General features: G+C 55.0%; 3 protein-coding genes across 3 annotated transcripts in view; 1 reads left to right on the top strand and 2 right to left on the bottom strand.

Annotated features, from left to right (window-relative positions):
• IFT172 (intraflagellar transport 172) overlaps positions 1–12139 on the top strand; it is a gene marked incomplete at both ends in the record, with an annotated part of 40271 nt that extends 28132 nt beyond the window's left edge. Inside the window, 19 exons of the mRNA XM_082480349.1 lie at positions 253–395; positions 1077–1170; positions 1425–1489; positions 1618–1798; positions 2161–2270; positions 2689–2818; positions 3435–3533; positions 3890–3999; positions 4506–4569; positions 4864–4950; positions 5543–5659; positions 6136–6246; positions 7050–7169; positions 8574–8669; positions 9328–9387; positions 10221–10319; positions 10701–10854; positions 11710–11801; positions 12050–12139. Of these exons, the coding sequence (XP_082336475.1) occupies positions 253–395; positions 1077–1170; positions 1425–1489; positions 1618–1798; positions 2161–2270; positions 2689–2818; positions 3435–3533; positions 3890–3999; positions 4506–4569; positions 4864–4950; positions 5543–5659; positions 6136–6246; positions 7050–7169; positions 8574–8669; positions 9328–9387; positions 10221–10319; positions 10701–10854; positions 11710–11801; positions 12050–12139 (2022 nt within the window). The remainder of the gene's footprint in view (positions 1–252; positions 396–1076; positions 1171–1424; positions 1490–1617; positions 1799–2160; positions 2271–2688; positions 2819–3434; positions 3534–3889; positions 4000–4505; positions 4570–4863; positions 4951–5542; positions 5660–6135; positions 6247–7049; positions 7170–8573; positions 8670–9327; positions 9388–10220; positions 10320–10700; positions 10855–11709; positions 11802–12049) is intronic.
• Positions 12140–12500: 361 nt separating this feature from the next.
• On the bottom strand, positions 12501–15348 carry KRTCAP3 (keratinocyte associated protein 3; the record flags this gene model as incomplete). Its single annotated transcript, XM_082481938.1, has 6 exons — positions 12501–12950; positions 13138–13229; positions 13580–13714; positions 14151–14351; positions 14939–14998; positions 15130–15348. The coding sequence occupies 5 exons, from the start codon at positions 15346–15348 to the stop codon at positions 13146–13148; spliced, it is 699 nt and encodes a 232-aa protein (XP_082338064.1). The 3' UTR covers positions 12501–12950; positions 13138–13145.
• A 642-nt stretch (positions 15349–15990) lies between these two features.
• Positions 15991–18494, bottom strand: part of NRBP1 (nuclear receptor binding protein 1) — a 42265-nt gene continuing 39761 nt past the window's right edge. The window contains exons 13-18 of the mRNA XM_082480412.1: positions 17427–17477; positions 17199–17334; positions 17055–17108; positions 16609–16672; positions 16468–16523; positions 15991–16272 (exon numbers count right to left, since the gene is read on the bottom strand). Coding sequence (XP_082336538.1) covers positions 16174–16272; positions 16468–16523; positions 16609–16672; positions 17055–17108; positions 17199–17334; positions 17427–17477 — 460 coding nt within the window. The 3' untranslated portion in view covers positions 15991–16173. The remainder of the gene's footprint in view (positions 16273–16467; positions 16524–16608; positions 16673–17054; positions 17109–17198; positions 17335–17426; positions 17478–18494) is intronic.

The raw sequence follows: 18494 nt of genomic DNA, 5'->3' as shown, positions 1-18494 counted from the left end.
GGGGTCACTTCTGCTGACCTAACAGTAGTGTGAGCCATGCTGAGGAGGCAACAGCCTCTTCTCTGCTCTGCTGTATAAACCTTTGTCTCAATCTCCCCAGTCCAGTCGTGGCCACAGAAGGGTTCTCAGGAGAGAACAGTTGGTTTTGGTGCTCCCTCATGACAGCAGGCGTACTGTGAGAGGAGAGTCCTGGCTCAGCCTGTGCAAGATGATGGATGCATTGGGCTCTTCTGCATTCTTTGCTTTGAATAGGTGGCCAAGGCACATGGGGGATCCAACTCCTATAAGCACGTGGCTTATATGTGGGCAAAGAGCCTGGGTGGAGAGGCAGCTGTGAAACTCCTCAGTAAATTCGGACTTCTGGAGATGGCCATTGACCATGCAGCAGACAGTGGGTAAGCAGGTCCATCAGCCCACCACTTGTTTCTCATCTACCTGACATAAGAAAAGAGGGGTGGCCCAAGATAACTGTATGCACATGATAGCTGCAGGTCCAGGATATGGCATGTCTTCCCACCCCACCCATCCTTCTTCACACAGGCATTCCTCTTCCTTGACACATCCCATCCACCTTTTGATCTCAAATATCAAGTCAGAGCTGGGCAGGCAAAAGCAGTTTGCCCTTAGCCTCAGCAGAGGGGCCTTGCAAGAGCCTCTGAACATGGGAGGAGGTATTCCTCATGTCACGATAAGTAACTGCCTGCCAGAAGAGTTTTGGCCGCACTCTGCACCTGCCCAGCCATCTGACTGCACTGCCATTCACTGCTGCTCTCTCCCAGCTCTCTCGCATCACTAGGCTTGGGGGAGTCTTGTGACCTCCCTTTAGGGTTGAACCAAGGGCCTCTGGCACTGACAACAAATGTGAAGGAGCTGAATTTCCTTAGTGGGGGCTCTAAAAGTTCCTGTTCTCTGGTCAGGAACAGGAGGAGTGGGCAGTTTCCATTCACTTGGGACCACCTGTATTTCCCTCTCTCCTCTCACAGCATCTTGTGCTCTAGTTAATGTCTTGCTGTGGGTGAAGGCATGACCTCACAGCACATAGTCCTGCTCTCACCCCATTTTCTCTTTCGTTGTAGGGTCTTTGAATTTGCTTTTGAAGTGGCCCGCCTTTCCATGAAGCAGAAGATGCCAGAGATCCACTTGAAGTATGCCATGTTCCTAGAGGATGAGGTAATTTTACCTGCTGGAATAGGTGGGAGTTCCCTGGTCACTCAGGTAATTGAACAGTTGTCCTTAAGGGCTGCTGCAGCAGTGACTTTTATGGCTGCAGTCACTGTTAACCCACAAGGCTCCGTGATTACAGCCCCAAGCTTCCATACAAATCTTTGTTTCATAAATCCTCTCTGCCTCATGGTCAGTAGAGGAGGTCATGCAATGCTATCAGGGCAGGAAGGCATGCAAGCTAATCCCTTCCTCTCTCCTAGGGCAAATTTGAAGAGGCTGAAGCAGAATTTATTAAAGCTGGCAAACCCAAGGAGGCAGTGCTGATGTATGTATCCTTCCCCATCCTGGCCTGCTGCATCTCCTCTCCCCACGTGATGCCAGCCTGGTTGCTTCTCCAGCATTGGTCTGCTCCTTGTGGTCCCTCTTTGTTACATCTCATGTTGATTCCCCTAGGTTTGTGCATAACCAGAACTGGGATGCTGCACAGCGTGTGGCTGAGGCTCATGACCCAGACAGCGTGGCTGATGTGCTTGTGGGACAGGCACGTTTTGCCTTTGAGCAGAGAGAGTTCCAGAAAGCAGAGGCCTTCCTCCTGCGAGCACAGAGACCTGAGTTGGCAATAAAGTACTACAAGGTGAGCAGAGATTTCAGAGCATGGCTGAGCAGTCTCACAGCTCTGGGAGGAAGTGTCCTGCCAGAAGGCTGTGGGCAGTCCTCAGGTGTAGCACAAGTGGGTGCATTTGGAGACTGTAAGTGCCCATTCCACAGAGATGTCTGGGATGGATGAGCACTTTCCCCTGAGGTAGCCTGGGTGAATGGGTAGACACAGGTGCCTTTTGAGGGGAGGAAAGAACTGGATGGTGCTGCTGTAGTTGTTTCTTCCAGTGGGTCCTCTGGCAAGATGACATGAGAGGCTAGATGTGGTATGTGATGCCAGGAGTGTGGGGGACCCTGCTGAACTGGTGAAAATTTCTCCTCCCCCTTGGACTTGTGCAGGAGGCCGGAATGTGGAGCGAGGCCCTGCGGATCTGCAAGGAATATGTGCCTAGTCGGCTGGAAGAGTTACAGGAGGAGTGCAGCAGGGAGGCTGCCAAGAAGGGCACCAGGTAAGGAATGCGGTGCTCAGGCTGCATGGAACTCAGGTAGCTCTTCCCCTGGGGCATTGTGCTGATGCCTTACAGAGATAGCCTGGTTCTGGACTTCTTCCTGCATAGGCTGCCTAACACCCTTCCTCCCTGCTCTGGGAGACTCCAGGCTTATTCTTGCCATCAAAGGTCTCCCAGATGTCTTCTTGCCACTTAGAGATCTCCCACGTCCCCTGTACCACCAGTGCATCTCCCCAGGGTCCTTAATCAATTCTTCCCTCAGCATTGGCTGTGTGCATTCCTTGTCACACACTCAGCCGCCTCTGAGGTCCCTGTCTTACTTCTGCTGTGCACCTCCCTGCCCATGCCCCACACACTGTCTACAGCATCTCTGTGGCAGCATCTCAGTCTTGCTCACAGCCTGCGTTCCTCCCTGCAGAGGAACAGAAGGGCTGCTGGAGCAGGCACGGGAGTGGGAGCAGGCTGGGGAATACGCCAGAGCAGTGGACTGCTATCTGAAAGTGCGGGATCACAGCAACAGTGTCCTGATGGAGAAGTGCTTGCTGAAGGTACAGTCAGGGGCTATGATTCCCTTCATTTACACTGCTGTCTAGGAGCTCTCCCACAACCTGCAGTGCATCCCAGAGATGCCTCAATCACTGCAGGGCACAACAGAGAATGTGCAGGCTCCAGTGACCGCAGGGTCTGAAAGCCTTCATGGCCATTCTCTTGAGCCATGATGGGCTGTGTGCTTATCTTGCACTGCACTGACATCCTTGTTCTGGCACCACTTCCAGCAGCAGACTGGTATCTTTGTGCCCATATCTCCCTGCGCTGAAGAGCTGGACTTCATGACTTAGACCTTGGCTAGATGAGCACCCTTTCTTCTTTTTGCAGTCCATGTCCACCACCCTTTGGGTTGTGTTCTTGTTGATACTTTTCTCTCGTACCTGTGCCCTTGTACCAACTTCAACAACAATTATGTCCTTGTCTGATCTTCTCCCACGTGTGAAAGTAGCTGGGCTTTGCTCCTCTGAATTGCTGAAGTTGGCTGACATTTCTTCTCTTACCCCATAGTTCAAACGCTCCTGACTCTCTTTTAGCTAGGACTGAGCTCTTCTCAGATTCATCCCTGTCTCGAACAGCTGTGCTGACACTTGTGCTGCTGACAATTTCTCTTCACAGGCTGCTGAGTTGGCCATTAAATTCTTGGGTCAGTCACAGAGCATGGAGGTGACGCAGACTGTAGCTCCTCAGCTGGTGGCCATGAAGAAATACAGCGCGGTGAGGGCTGGTTCCTGTCCCCAGACTACTGAAGAAGCAGTGACATAGGAAGGCAGAGCTGTATCCAAGGGAAAGAGGCGAAGTCATATCCTGGGGTGGTGGGTGGATGGCCCTATGCAGAGTTGGGCAGCATAGAGTCCTCAAGGAGGAGGAGGAAGGGGAAGGGATAAAGTCCTGGAACAGTGTGAGAGCCAGGCCTTAGGAGGAGGCAGGAACCACAGAGCGAGGTTTATCTTTTGGGAAGAGACTTTCTGTCATTGCTGTGTGCTGGTCACTTCTGACAGCGCCAACTCCAGCGTGGGCTGCAGGGTGCCTTTGGGGTTTCATCTCCCATGGGACTGTCTCTGGCCCTGCAGGCAGCTGAACTCTACCTCAACTTGGACCTTATCCAAGAAGCTATTGATGCCTTCATTGAAGGGGAGGAATGGAGCAAAGCCAAGCGTGTCGCTAAAGAATTGGACCCCAGGTATGTCCTGAACTTCTCAAATTGTACTCTTCCTGCTTCCTCTCTCACCCCCAGATGATCCCTTGTCCTGTCCTGTTCTGTCCTGCTGTCCCCAGCTTCCCGGGATTTTCCCCTCAGTGGCCTTCGCAGGCTCAGCAGGGCCTGTTCTCCACAGCTGCCCTTCCCCAGACATTTACCATCCTGACACTTTTCTATTGCCATACATCCCATGGAAATTGTTATCCCCTTTTATCCCATCCCTATCTCCCCGTCCCTTGTCATAACCCTGTGCATGCACTTCCTTCTGAAAGTGCTGTGGTCCCTTACTCTCCTCACACATTATATAGCGAAGAGCTGCCTAGACCCTTTCTTTCCCCTTCTACCTGTGCTCCCACCAGCAGGCCAGAAAGACGTGGCACAACTGTAGGTCCTCTTTTTCCCAAAGTAGACAAAGTTGAACCCAGCCTCTGCACTGATGCCAGACACTATTAGTCGTGCTGCCTGTTAAGAGTCTTTCTGCCCAGTAGGTCAGAGGAGTATGTGGATCAGCGTTACAAGGAGTATTTAAAGAACCAAGGAAAGGTAGATTCGGTACGTATTTGGGATCTCTCACAGGCTAGGGAGTGATGTCAGGATCTGTGCAGATCCTTGGGGTCTTTCTTATGGGGCTTTTGCCTGAATGTGCCCACAGGTGAGGAGTCTGTATGTGCCCATGAGTCACGGTTTCTGCACACTGGATGGGTCATACTGGCTCTGTGCTTCCATAGCATGGAGGGGGAGGGACTGTGTGTATGTGAAGAAAAGACCTGGGTGGGCTGATGCCTGCCTTGATGCTGGTAGGAAACCTTGCCTGCACAGTGGATTTATGGTTGTTTCCATGCCCAGCTAGTGGGAATAGACGTCATGGCTGCTTTGGATATGTATGCAGAGCAGGAGCAATGGGAGAAGTGCCTAGAGGTTGCAGCTAAGCAGGTGAGTGCCTATGTGAGCCCTCAGGAGGCAGATGTGGGGTCCTGGCTCTCTGAGGCAGGGTGTGCAGGAACAAGGCAGTCGTTTCTGTGGAGAGCATGGGGGTCACTGCAGCAGCTCAAACAACACCTCTCTACTGTCCCCATTTTGCCCAGTCAGGCCTAATAGGGAAGCATTAGAACCCAGAAGCATATTGGGTTTAAATTTTGTGATTAATGGAGCATTGGGAAAAGCTAAATGAGTTGTTTGGGCTGGAAGTAATTGGTACCATAGAAACGGAGAGATTTGTAATAGAGAGCCGTCTTTCTACATGTTCTTTAGAGGCCTAGTATTGGTAGAAATGAGACACCCTTGTAATGAAAGCAAATTTTACATTTTTTCATTTTTACTGACCAAAAACTAACAAAATTACTTAGCCAGGATTAGAGGTGTCAGGTAGGGCCCAAATGCAATCTGTCCCTGTGTGATTAGCTGCTCTCACCCTTTGGGACTCAGGCATAGGGGTGTTTGTCCATGCATCTGAAACTGTCCCTGCTGAGTGACAAGTGTTTGGTTCATGAATCTCATGCTACTGCTTTGTGTGTGCCTTCTCCAGAACTATAAAGTCTTACACAAGTATGCAGCTCTGTATGCGACCCACCTCATCCGGGAAGGTAGCTGGGACAAAGCCCTGAGCCTGTATGTCCATCATGGAGCGCCTGCCAACCCACAGGTAATGAAGACAGCCTGACATCCCAGTGTGAGTTGCCAGAGCGTGCTATGATCTGCTACACAAGTCAGTCCAGAGCTGGGACTGCCAAGCGTTCAACATGTTCAGCCCTACTGTGGGTTCTTCCAGAGGCTCCTCAGCTGGAGGACTAAAGGCAACCTCCTGGCATGTTCTCCATGGGGAAGGAGCAGGGGGGAGTTGAGCATTTGTGTTTGTTTTGAACACCTTAACCACCAAGACCAGAACAAAAGGCACCAAGTTTGCCTCTCTGAGAGCACTGGCTGCAGGAATGCAGGGAGCGTTCTTCCCGGCATCCTTGCCCTGTCCTGCAGCACCACTTGCAGCCATCAGTGCTGCTCCGGGAGCCCCTGTGCAGAGCTGCCATCGCCTCAGGCTGTGCTGGACAGCTGGAGAGCTCCTGCTTCTGCTGACTCCCCCCACGTCTGTCTCCCTGCAGATTCCTCTCGTTTTTATTGCAGAATTTCAACATTTACAAGCGTCTCTTTGTGGAGATGGTGAATGCATCTGGCATGAATTGCGCAGAGGCCTACTCCAGCTGGGCTGACCTGCGGGAGGTTCTCTTCCATCTGGTGAGTGTGGGCCGTGGCTACCACCGCCTGTTAGACTCCAGCATCATGGTGGCTCCTAGCTGGGGAGAAAGAAGAACCAGTCTCGAGCCAGGTGACATGGGAAGTATTTGTAGAACACAAGCCGAGGGGAAATGAGGAAATGTCCACCATGTGGACAGTAGAACAACAGGATCCTGTGAAGTAGACATGGCTGGGCAAGAGGAGTCAGGGAAGGAGATGACCCTGCACTCAAGGCCAAATCCTAGAAGCTGGCCTGGACACTGGCACTTGCAGAGCTCACTGTGTCATTGCTACATGGGAGCCTGTCACAACATGCCCACTTTTCGTCCTACACCTGTATTCAGCAGCCCGGGTGGGGCAAGGACCCGATGAAACCACAGAACTACAGACCCTGGAAAATGAGAGTCCTCCCCATCTCCCCAGAGATGCTTAGAGCCTTCTGCTCCTTCTTCCCTGTCCCAAAATACCCCAGCCAGAGCCCATGATTGCCTCTTCTCTGTTTCTGCCCACAAATACCCACCTCTAGCACGAACTATATCCACAAATCCCACTTTGTCCATACAAACTCACCCCTTCTTCCAGTGCTGTCTGTTATTGCAGTACCGTTGGCTCTCCCCTTCTCCCACCAGCCTCCTCCCTTCAGCACTCTGTAGGACCCAGAGCACCCAAGGCTCAGCCCTTCTTCAGCCCCCAGAGGTGCCTAGATATTTCAGATCCTTCTCTCTCCCAGCTTTTCCCTGAACTCAAGTGGATGAAGAGTGCCCCTGTGCTCTCCAGTTCTCATTTACTCTCCTTTTCTTCAGTGTGAAAACTTAGTAAAATCAAGCGAGGCAAACACTCCAGCACATGAAGAGTTTGAAACGATGCTGCTGATCTGTCACTACTATGCCACCCGCTCCGCTGCTCAGGGCGTGAAGCAACTGGTAAGGTTTTTGAAGTTCCTTTGCCAGGTCAACACCCTGAGTGCAGAGCCCTGTGGGGACGTGCAGGTTCAAGGCTGTCCGTAGTTCACTATTTCACTTCACGGATCACTTGCACAACATGGGTGCATGAGAATGGGACTGTAGTGATCTGGGAGCCCACCACTATTAGTTGGAACTGGAGATGATAGTCTTCTCTGACTCCTTATAGCAGGACCTGCCTCCAACCACTGAGGCTGAGATGTAAACCAGTGGGAAGCTGATCCATATGCTCAGCATGGATGAGAGCATGCCTCTGCTTCATGAAAGCAGACGCACCAGTAGAAATTTAGGGCTCACAGAAAAATCTGGTCTTCCCAGGAGAGGCGTTATTTCCTCTTCAGCTGTCCTGGACCATGATAGCTGCTGGGCTTCACACATGGTCTTGAGAGCAGATTGGCTTTGTGCAGAGCTTGGGAGCTCATGGGCCTGGGCTCTTGCCATCACACAGGACTTTGGCAGATACTGGACCTGTGTGTTGGGCCTTCTATGGGGCTTTGGGAGTTCATGGGCCTGGGTACCGGGCATCATGAGGCACTGTGAGTATTTTTGAGTCTTAGGTGCATTGGGATTTGTTCTGGGCCACACTATATAGCAGAGTCCCTGCTGAAGTCTTGATCTGTACGGGACTGTGGAATTGTGATAGAGCTCTGTATGAGTGTGGGACTGGAGCTGTGATAGAGCAGGCTGTGAAAAAGAAAGGTTGCCACAGTTAGGACCCCAGGAAAAGCTAGGGGAGACTGTGGTTTCCCCATGGCTGCATGTGTAGATGGTGGGGGTCCAGAGACATGTCAAACAGAAACAGCCAAGTCTGAGTCTTGGAAACCTTGTGATGAGAACTTGTCTGGCAAGCAGAAAACTGAAATCTCCCTCGAATTCCTCACCCCCGCTTCAAAATTCGTATGTGATTGAATACAAGAAAAAACTTACTGTGACTTTGGCTGAACACCAGAACAGGTTTCTTAGAGAGGGTGGAGAGTCTCCATCCCTTGAGATACTCAAAACCTGACCAGACATGTTCCTGAACAACCTGCTGTAGCTGACTCTGCATTGAACAGGGCAATCACCAGAGATCCCTTCCAACCTCAGCTATTCTGACTCAAATGGTGGGAGTTTGGGTGTGGCTTCTAGTGAAAAATAGCATGGTTTATAAAGCAGAACTTCATCTTCTGGTGACAATCTTCTGTGTGTTCACACAGCGAGGGTACTTACCATCAGGACTGAAGTTTTTAACCTTTGTTACATGTCAGGAATACATAGGTGCAGCATCCCTGCCATGAGTCAGGGGCAGTACAATCTCATGGGATCCCTTCTGACCTGATTTTTCTGTGCTGATTGTTGTGGCTTTACTGTCCTCTGAGTTTGCAGGACACTGTGGCTGCCAAGCTGTCCATTTCCCTGCTGCGCCACACTGAGCTTCTGCCTGCAGACAAGGCTTTCTACGAAGCTGGGATAGCTGCCAAGGTAAGAGCTACCTGCGACCAGAGCAGCTAAGGAGGTGGAGGACCCTGGGCTCAGGGATTCTCAACTTTACCTTCCCCTAGCTGCACTGGTAGACCAGTAGCCAGGCACTGGCACTGGGGGCCTTTCCTCAAATAGCTTGCCAGCCTCTGTTTTGTCATGGAACGGCAGGAGGTGTGGGAGGGCAGACGTGAGCTAGCAAGGGGGACATGAACTGCAGACCCAGGGGTAGACCAGGAGCCACATCATATTGCGTGGCTCTGTTAGTGTAGATCCAGGACTCCTAACTGATTTGCCTTGCTCTGGGTCACCTAAGTGTTACCTGACTCCTGAGGCTACAGCTCTGCCTGCCCAGGCGCAACGACACACGGCAGGCAGAGCAACATGATCTCACTGTGTGCTGCTGGCTGGGCAATAATGCCTGACTCCATCTTGTGGGACAGCCTGTGGCTAGTGGGCTGGTTGTCACAGCGATTGTCTGTGAAGCAGTCCTCCGGGATGGTGAGCCAGAATGTGCACTCTTCTTCTCTGTTACCCATGCTGCGAGAGGGATGTTGTGGCCTAAACAGAGCCACAGGCTTTCTAGCCCTCACTCAGGCAGGACAGTTGTGGCTGTGAGGATAAGCTGTCTGGTCTCACTTGGGGTTTCTCTCCGTACTAGGCAGTCAACTGGGAGAACATGGCATTCATCTTCCTGAACCGCTTCCTGGACCTCTCAGACGTGCGTATAGTCTGCTGGAGGGAGGGCTATCGTACTTAAAATGACGATGGGCTGTAGGGCCAAACAGACCCTCAGCCTGGCCAGGGTACTCCTGAGGTTCCAATGTGGCAGCACACATTTGAGCTGGTGCTGATGGAGAACGCTAAACACTGCTCGGTGCGTGTGCACACACAGCACCGAGTACCCTAGCACTAGCTGTGGAAGGACTCGCCATGTGGGGCACCTGAGCAGCTTTGACCGTGTCACCCTGTGTGTGCCAATGCCACCATGCACGCGAGTTGCAGCAAAGAGTGAGCTGGCCTAACAGGTTATGTCTATAGTGTTCATGGCTGCAAGTGCCATTTCAGCTTTCAGGATGATCTCAGCTGAGTTGTTCCAAGGGATGGAAAATTTCCTGAAGGGTGGAGGGCATGGCCCAGGGCTTTGGCCACTGTGATACAAGACTCAGGAGCTACCACTACCACCACCACCCCTTGCCAGTCAGCTCCTTCCTTGACTAGCAGGTTGGTTACCAGACAACACCAAAGCCTAGGAAGCTGGCAGACCTTATTGCATCAGTCTTCTAAGTGCTGTCAGCAGCTGCTGGGGAAAAAAAGGTCCCCATTTAATCTTTCCCTTCTTTGAGGCCACCAGACAAGTTTGAGCAGTACAGTGTCTGAGGGGCACACGGCCTCTGACACTGAGAGGATGGCTGTAAATGCCACCTCCCAGGAGGGCCCAATCACCACAGCACTAATAGAAAGGGGCATCAGTAATGCCATCCTCACCATGTAGATTATACTGTCAACGCCAAGGCAGTATTGCCTAGTGCTCCACCACTTCTCCTTTCTCAGGCCATTGAAGAAGGGAACCTGGATTCTCTCGACCACTCTGATTTCCAGAGCACAGACATTCCCTTTGAAGTGCCACTTCCAGCCCATCAGCACGTGCCTGTGAGTGTCATCTGCCTTCTCCAGCTCCCATCAACAGTGATGCTTCAGGGCCCCCTCTGACCAGGGACTGGGGTGAGGGTGGGACACCGGGCCCTGCAGGAGGTGGAAATGTACTCATCATTGCCCACTGCCCTGCACCCCTGCACGCAAACACGCATGCAGCCCCAGTGTGCGCACACATACTCATGTTCCCCTCCCAATATACGTGTGCTTGTGCACACATGCATACACCCACCCCACCCCAAATATGCGCATATGCACTCGTGTGTGCATGTGCACTGGTGTCCTGCTCTCCCTGGCATACTCCCTAGTGCAGTGGGGCAGCAGCTGGGCAGGGACACAGTGTGCAATATCGGCAGTGCCCTGTCCTCTGCCCTGCAGGAGGAGAAGCGGGAGGAGGTCAGGGACTGGGTGCTCACTATGTCCATGGACCAACGGCTGGAGCAGGTGCTGCCACGGGATGAGCGTGACACATATGAAGCCTCACTGGTGGCAGCAAATACAGGGGTGCGCTCCCTGCCCTGTGTTCTTACAGGTAAGCTGCAGGCCAGCTCACACATGGGCAACATGGTGCCATGCAGGAGGGGGATTATGTTGCCGGGGGGAATCTGGGAGGGAATTCAGGCTATGCTGTAAGAGGAGCAGGGCGACTGTGTGGCTGTGGAACCAGTTCTGCTGGAGGAGATGGAAGGACCCATTTTTTACAGTGAGGGTGACAGAGCACTGGAACAGGTTGCACTGGAGTTGTGGCATCTCCATACTTGGGGACAGTCAAAAGCCATCTGGACATGGTCCTGGGCAACTGGCTGTGTCCCTGCTTGAGCTGGAGGGGAGAGGGGGTTGGACCATGTGGACCCCAGAGGTCCCTGCCGACCTCCCCCATTCTGTGTTTCTGTGATTCTGTGACTGCAGTCTTGCAACAACTGTGCCTGCGCTGGCCAGCACTGACACACATGCACATGTAGCACCTGTCCCTGCTTAGCCTCTCGTTACAAAAGCGGTCCATTCTGGCACGTGCTATCCCCCCCATGCACACCGCAGACAGTGGGGGCTGCACTGCACAACTTAACGAGTGGGCTGGAAACAGGGGGAGACAGGGTGGGCCACCAGCAACAGTGCTCTGGCTACAAAGGTCAGGAGTGGGGTGTTGTCATTTGGCATAATTGGCTGTCCCTGACAGAGAGACGGGCTTTCATTTTCCTTTGATCCCACCACTGCAGCCACCCCCTCCCTCATTCTGGTCTCCAGAAGCCAGAGGTGACATTGTTCCCCTGCACTGCCCCTGGGAGCAGCCCTAGCCAGCGGGCCACAGCAGAGAGGGAAGGGTTGCACGAGGTGGGGGTCCACTGTGGGTCTTGGCTTGTTTCTGAGGGTGTCGCTGTGTGAGCAGGGTACCCTGTGCTAAGGAACAAGATAGAGTTCAAGCGGCCAGGCCGAGAAGCTAACAAGGACACGTGGAACAAATTCCTGATGGCTGTCAAGGTGAGCCAGGCACCCCTTGGGGCAGGGAGGCAGGCTGCGGGGTGGCCAACATTGTCCTGCTGGGTGGAGATACAGTGAACCAGAGCGGTTTCAGTGCACCCTCCCCGTGTGCTAGGCAGGGATTCACCTCACCATGGAGCTGGGACGGGCCCAGCCCTGCCTGTGCAGCTCCGTTGGCCCCAGGGGAGCCCATGGGTGGGGTGATGGCGCTGCTCCTTGCCACTGCCAAGGCTTCTCTCATTCTGCAGACATCCCACAGCCCCGCGTGCCAGGATGTGCTCAAGTTCCTCAGCCAGTGGTGTGGGGGACTCCCGAGCACCAGCTTCTCCTTCCAGTGAGCTGGACCGTGGCAGCTTTTAGTCCTGTTCTTCAACACCCTCCACTTTTGCCCCCATTAAACATATCTCAAAACTGCTGTGCTCCTGTTTGTCACGGGATGCCGAGTCCGGGAACATGTGTAGCTCCCAGGGCACAGGGCTGTAACCCTGTACACATGTCTCGGCCTCAACTGAGCTATGCTAAACGCGCGCCGTCCCCCCGCTGGGTGACTGTCACACTGGGACCGTGCATCTGTCCCTGTGTCTGGTGGGGGACAAGCACGGAGATGGGCTTACACTCCAGCTGTGTGGTCATTCCACCAGCGGGCCCAGCTCCCGGCCGGCATCCACCCTGGGGAGCTGCACAGCAACCAGTGTGAAAATGAAAAGTTTATTTACCCGGGGAAGCAGCAGAAGCTCACAACAAAGGGATTCTTCACCTTCCGTTCTCCGGCCTGCCTGAGCACGGGCACAGTGAGCTGACCCTGCCTGCTCTGCAACAGTGCCACCGGGACCCAGACCTTGCCAGGCCCCAGCGCCTCTGCTGGCCCCACCACTGCGTGTAAAAGACAGAGGAGCCTTTAGTGTGCCAGCACGGGCCTTGCAGCTTGTGGGGAGAAGGGGAGAGCACCTGGGGCCCATGGCGCTTGCTGGGCTGAGGCTGTCTGGTGCCCCTGAGCAGCCCATGTCTGGAATCCACAGGGTTTGTCCCAGGAGGGGTGGTGGGGCTGGGGGGGGAGGCAGCCCACCCTGCCCACGCCTGCATCTTGGGCAGGAGCACGGTGCAGGGGCACCTTCACCTCGCTGGATCACGGCACTCCTGCAGCACCACCTGCGAGCGAAAGAGCATGCATGAGCGCAGGACTGAGCTGCAGGGCCAGGCACATGCCAACCCCCGTGGCCATCGCAGCATGTGCTTGGAAAGAGACTTTTCAGGGGGCTGCTGTGAGCAGGGACCCTCTAAAGAGCAGAGCCTGACACCTCCCGTCCCCCAAGCACAGCCCACGCACTGCACTCACCGCTCCAGCTAGGGACAAGACTCAGCCAGCCCTGCCAGGAGCTGCTGCATCTCACGTGGTGGACCCTCCTTCACCGTACTTGGCCCGGACAGCTAGGGAGAAAAAAAAAAAAGAGGTAAAGAGGTGGAGGGTCGCAAGGATGTGTGAAGGGTTGGGCCAGGTTGCGGGGGGGCGCTCACTCAGGACAGCCAGGACAGACCAGGCTTGGCTACCAGAGGGATGAAGAAGAGGGTCCCTCTGCAACTACCCAAGATGAAGGGGTGCCAGTCTGTCACCAATGCCGGTTGGAAGAGGTTCAAACTTGACATCCCCCCTCCCATACAAGCACAGCCTGCTCGTATGGGAACAGGAACCCAGCAGAACCCAGCACCTTCAAAATGCAGCAAAAGGCAGCAGTGGTGGGGCAGAGGCAGGGAGATGAGTCCAGACTGATGGGACATACCTGCTCTTTGCTGTAGCTGCGTGCACAGGGCCCAATGCCCCGGAAGATCAGGGCCACCAAACAGCACCTGCCAGACAGCACGGCTTCTGTGGCTGCCAGCACCATGGAGGGGAACCAGAGCGCCAGCGCTGTGTCCTGCAGAGCAGAGGGTCGGCGGTCCCTCAGGGAGCACGGTCCACTGCAGCCAGCCGACCTGCGTGCGGCTGAGCAGAGGCTGTGCGAGAAGTGGGGAGGGAGAGAACAAAAGGGAGCGAGAGGGAGAGCAAGAGGAAGAGAGGCAGAGGGACAGTGGGCAAAAGAGAGAGGGAGTGAAAAAAAAGAAAAAAAAAGAAAAAAAAAAAGAAAAAAGAAAAAAAGAAAAAAGAAAAAAGAAAAGAAAAGAAAAGAAAAGAAAAGAAAAGAAAAGAAAAGAAAAGAAAAGAAAAGAAAAGAAAAGAAAAGAAAAGAAAAGAAAAGAGAAAAGAAAAAAAGAAAAGAAAAAGAAAAGAAAAGAAAAAGAAAAGAAAAGAAGAGAAGAGACAAAAAGAGAGCAGGAGGGTCTGGGGGGGTGTGGTGGCCCTGGCAGACTCACATAGATGCGAGTGGTGTTGAAAGGACAGTCGTTGGTGGCTATGGCTGCACGGGCATCAGCAGGCAGCGCAGAGCTGTCGCAGCCCCTGACAAGGTGCATGCCCCGGCTGTGAACAGTGAGGGCAATGGCCAGTGCCAGCCCCACGCTGCACGCTGTGGACAGGAGGCAGTTCAACAGGGAAACGCTCAGCAGGGTCCAATGCTGCGGGCAGCAAGGAGAACACATGAGAGTGGGACTGCCCAGCGCTGGGGGAAATGCCAGGGGTTGGCACTGCCACTGCACGGGGCCACACACACCGCGCTGCCGCACACCCGGGGTTGCTGGGAACCCCACAGACGTTTGCACCAAGCGAGAACATGCAACCTCTCCCCTCTTCTAGCAGTGCTAGCCCTGCACTCGGATGAGGCTTTTGCATCTTTCACATCCTCGCTCTGGACGGCCCCATCCCATAGTCTCCTGCGCCCGGGGAGTGCCAGCACAGGCCCGGCTCTGCTGACAGCCGGGGCCCCGCCAGCAGCCTCACCCAGGCTCACACCGTGCGCGCCCACAGAACGACGCTGACCCCGGCTGCAGCTTCACCCCCAGGACGGTGCCCGGCGCCCACCCTGCTGCCCCGCCACCCCCTCCCGCCCCTGGCGCCGAGCCGGGGCAGGCGGCGACACCCGCCACCCCTGAGCCGCCGAGGCGGAAGGAGCCGCCGGGGACAAGGTCCAGGGAGCGGCTGCCAGCGGGGGCTGGGCCGCGCCGAGGACCCCCCTGTCCCGCTGACCCCGCGGCCCCGCACTCACCAGGGCTGCCCGGGACAGGTTGTGCGACACCAGGATGGCGACGATGCCCGCGGCGATGCTCTGCGGGAAGAGACCCGCGCTCGACACTCGCCTCGGGACGGGCGGCCGCCCCCGCCCCCCCCCCCCGGCTCCCCACTCCCCCCCGGCTGCCCCCTCCCCGCGGCCCGGCCCCGGCCCCCGCCCGCTCTCACCAGCAGCCCGGAGCCCACGGACACCACGTTGGCCGCCGCGTACTCGGGGGTGCCGGTGCGGCTGGCGCCGGCCACGTGCCGCAGGACGGAGCCGTGCACGATGGCACCCAGCACCAGGCTGCCGTGGCCCAGCACAATCAGCCCCAGTCCGCTCCGCATCAGCCGCCGCGGCTCCGCCAGCGCCCCCGGCCCCCACCGCCCCCCGCGCCCGCCGGCCATGGCCGCCGCCGCCGCCGCCCCGCCCGCCCCGGGGCCGCCCCGCCCCGCCCCGCCCCGCCCCGCCCGCACAGAGGCTGCACTCGCGTATTTACAAAACAGTTTATTAAAAATAGGAAATGATAGAAATGAGATGCAGGAGCCGCGCCGCGCTCAGCCCCGCCAGGCGGCCCGGGGCCCAGCGCCCCCCCCTCCCCCCGGGACACAGGGGAACCCCCGACCCCCCTCCGGGCGCGGAGGGAGCAGGGACGGCCCGGTACCCGCGGGGGGACGGCCCGGTACCCGCACGGCGGCCCAAGGCGGAGCAGAACCAGTAAACAAAGTGCAGGCGGGGGGGGGGGGGCGGAGCAGAACCGGGCAAACCGCGCACCCCCCGCTGCCCCTGCCTGGGGGAGGTGGGGAGTGGGGGGCAGAGAGGGCACGGGGAGGAGGGGCTCCCCCCTGCTTACCTTTAAATTAAAAAAAAAACAAAACAAAACAAAACAAAAATTCTGTGCTGTGCAAAAGACACTTTGTACAATTCAAAACAGAACAAACTCCATGCACATGAATGGGGTGACAGAGTGACAGAACACCCCAAGCCAGGACCCGGCTCCCCGGCACCACCTGGCAAAATCCCAACAAAAACAGGGCTGGAAATAATACTGATGCGCAAAGTCCCCTTTAATAGGCGGGCAGGGAGGATTGTCGCTGAGCCCACCACGGCACATGCAGGATGAGCTTCCAAGCACTGTAGCTGGGGTCTTGCTGATGCCCTACAGTGACGGACAGACACGGAAGGGGTCACAGGCAACAAAGCCGCACTGGCCACCTGGGAGCCGAGGGGTGCTAAGATGACACAGTCACTGCCGTCAGGGCTCCGTTCCGGGTGTAGTAGAACTTGCTGAACGCCTCTTCAAGTAAACAGGTAAGTCTGCTCTGGTCCGCCTGGGAAGAACAAGCCATGGTGAGGGGTAGCACCAGCGGGTGCAAAGCTAAGAGTTTGGCTGAAACCTACCAGGGCACATGGGCAGGGTCACGTTGCGTTTCTCCTACCTTCCCAAGAGTGGTCTGGCATAAACCATGTAAGTTAGAGAAAGTAATGCAGACCTGTATGCCTGCCTGAGCCCTAGGACTGCTTACCTCACTGATGAAGCCAAGCTGGACCAGTTCAGCTGCCAGCTCCTGGATGTTGTCATCTGCAAAACAGGGACGGGTGTGAGTCCGGGGTCTGAGCGCACTGCTGGCCCCAGTGCACCAGAGCACAGCAGAAGCAGTACTTACTGGGCTGCAGGTCACAGCTCAAATGTCGATTCAACTTGTCTTCCAGTTTCAGCAGCAGTGTTAACTGCAGGGTAGAGAAGTTCTCGTGAGGGACTGCATGGTTGCCAAGGACAATCACGAGCATCCCCAGAAATCCCCATCAGGACAGGAACCACACACCCCCCAGAGCCCCACAGGAGTCTAACAGAACAGCCACATCCAGTTCCATCCCAAACCACAGCCAGCAGCACCGTCCTGCAGAGGCAGCCTGAATCCGGGGGTGTGCCGAAAGCACCCGCTACGTGCTAGGTCAGCCATGGCACAGGCCTTGGGCTCCAAAGATGGCAGCTGCGGCAGCAGAGGGTCACACCAGGCACCGGCAGCACATCAGCGTGCTGGAGCCACACGCTCTGCACAGCTGTCCCGGCCCACCCCTGCACAGCATGCTCAGCCAGACAGGAACGTACATGGTGCTTCACTCCCTCCTCCACTGACTCAATGTTGCACTGCATCAGCACCACCTGAAACAGAAGCAGAGAAACCCCGTGAGCGGCAGCTGCTGCACAGCACAGTGGCCCGGGGAGGGGAGGAACGGTGCTCCCATCTCTCACCTTGCGGGTCTCCACCTCAGCAGGCTCTGGAGTCGGGGTTTTCACTGATGGTGGAGCAATGGGAGATTTCACCACTACCTGCTGGGGCTGCTGAGGTCGTGGCATCCCAAAAGCTGTGAGTGGGTAGATACCATTCCTACAAGAAAGGAGCAGCGTCTGAGGTTACGCCTCTGAAATTTTTCCAGTCTCACACACAGTTAAAGTTGCCGTTTAAAAAAACCCTCTTACCTTACATCCTCCAGGAACTTGTCCAGCTCCAAAGCTGGAGATTGTGAGAAGCTGGGGGGAAAAAGAAAAAAAAAGAACTATGAGGTGAGAAGTCATCTAACAGAACTGTCCACTTGAGTCTCTTCGATGCAATTTCGATGCAATTTCAAATCCCCATGGCCTAGACTACAGCTGTGTCAGTGGGCAGGATGAGTGCAGAGACAGTCAGCCAAAGGCGAGATGGGCTGCAATCTTCCTGTACAGGAAGGAACTCTTCGTAGAGGCTGAGGCAACATTTTAATTATGGGAGAACGGGTATCACCTCCCTGTAGAGTTGCTCAATGCAACCAATTATTTGGAAGCTAGCCCAATAACACCATGTTCCCAGCCAGGTTTTTCAAAGACATCTGTACACCTGACCCATGAAGCTTGCATCCCATCTCCAGCAGAGCAAGGGCACTCAGCACCGCAAGGGCAGGAACCTCTGCAGCAGCTGATGGCGCAGTATGACCAGCCATCTCCCTCCAGACCACAAACCAGAAACTACACCTCAGGATTTAATGCCCTGCCCAAATATTTCTCACTGGAGTTTGGGATACTTTTGTTCTCTCTGTAATTTCTTTCCTAGGTTGCTCACTCATCTTGGTGCCTTCTTAATGTAGTGTCTCAGAGGAAGTCTTCCTACCAATTCTTTTTTCATTTCCCCAGCCTCTACTTCCATTGCACATCTTCCTTGCTAGCGGCTGATGGAAGACGGTAAGCACTGACAGCCCCTCCCCTCTGTGCCACAACTTGTCCAACGTCTACTGCTCTTCCTCTCAAGAACACAGTTCCTCCATGTGGTGACAATGACTTCCAGCCCCTTGGTGGAGTCGGCTCTGATCTGCTCCAGGACTGTTCACAAAGGCCGACACTTTGTACATGCACATCATACAGGTAACGTCCTTTGACATTTCACCCCACTACCATAACCTTCTCTCCCATTATTTGCCACCCCAATATCATATTTGCTCTTGTCTACAGCTGCACAGCAGTGCGTTTTCAATGAGCTGGAAGTGGTCTTTTCCTGTGGTGTTACTTCACAGCCTT

This window comes from Vanellus vanellus (assembly GCF_965231255.1).
Source record: "Vanellus vanellus genome assembly, chromosome: 3".
NCBI lineage: Eukaryota > Metazoa > Chordata > Aves > Charadriiformes > Charadriidae > Vanellus > Vanellus vanellus.
The sequence above is the reverse complement of the archived record's forward strand: the minus strand, read 5'-3'. Positions and strand labels throughout refer to the sequence as shown.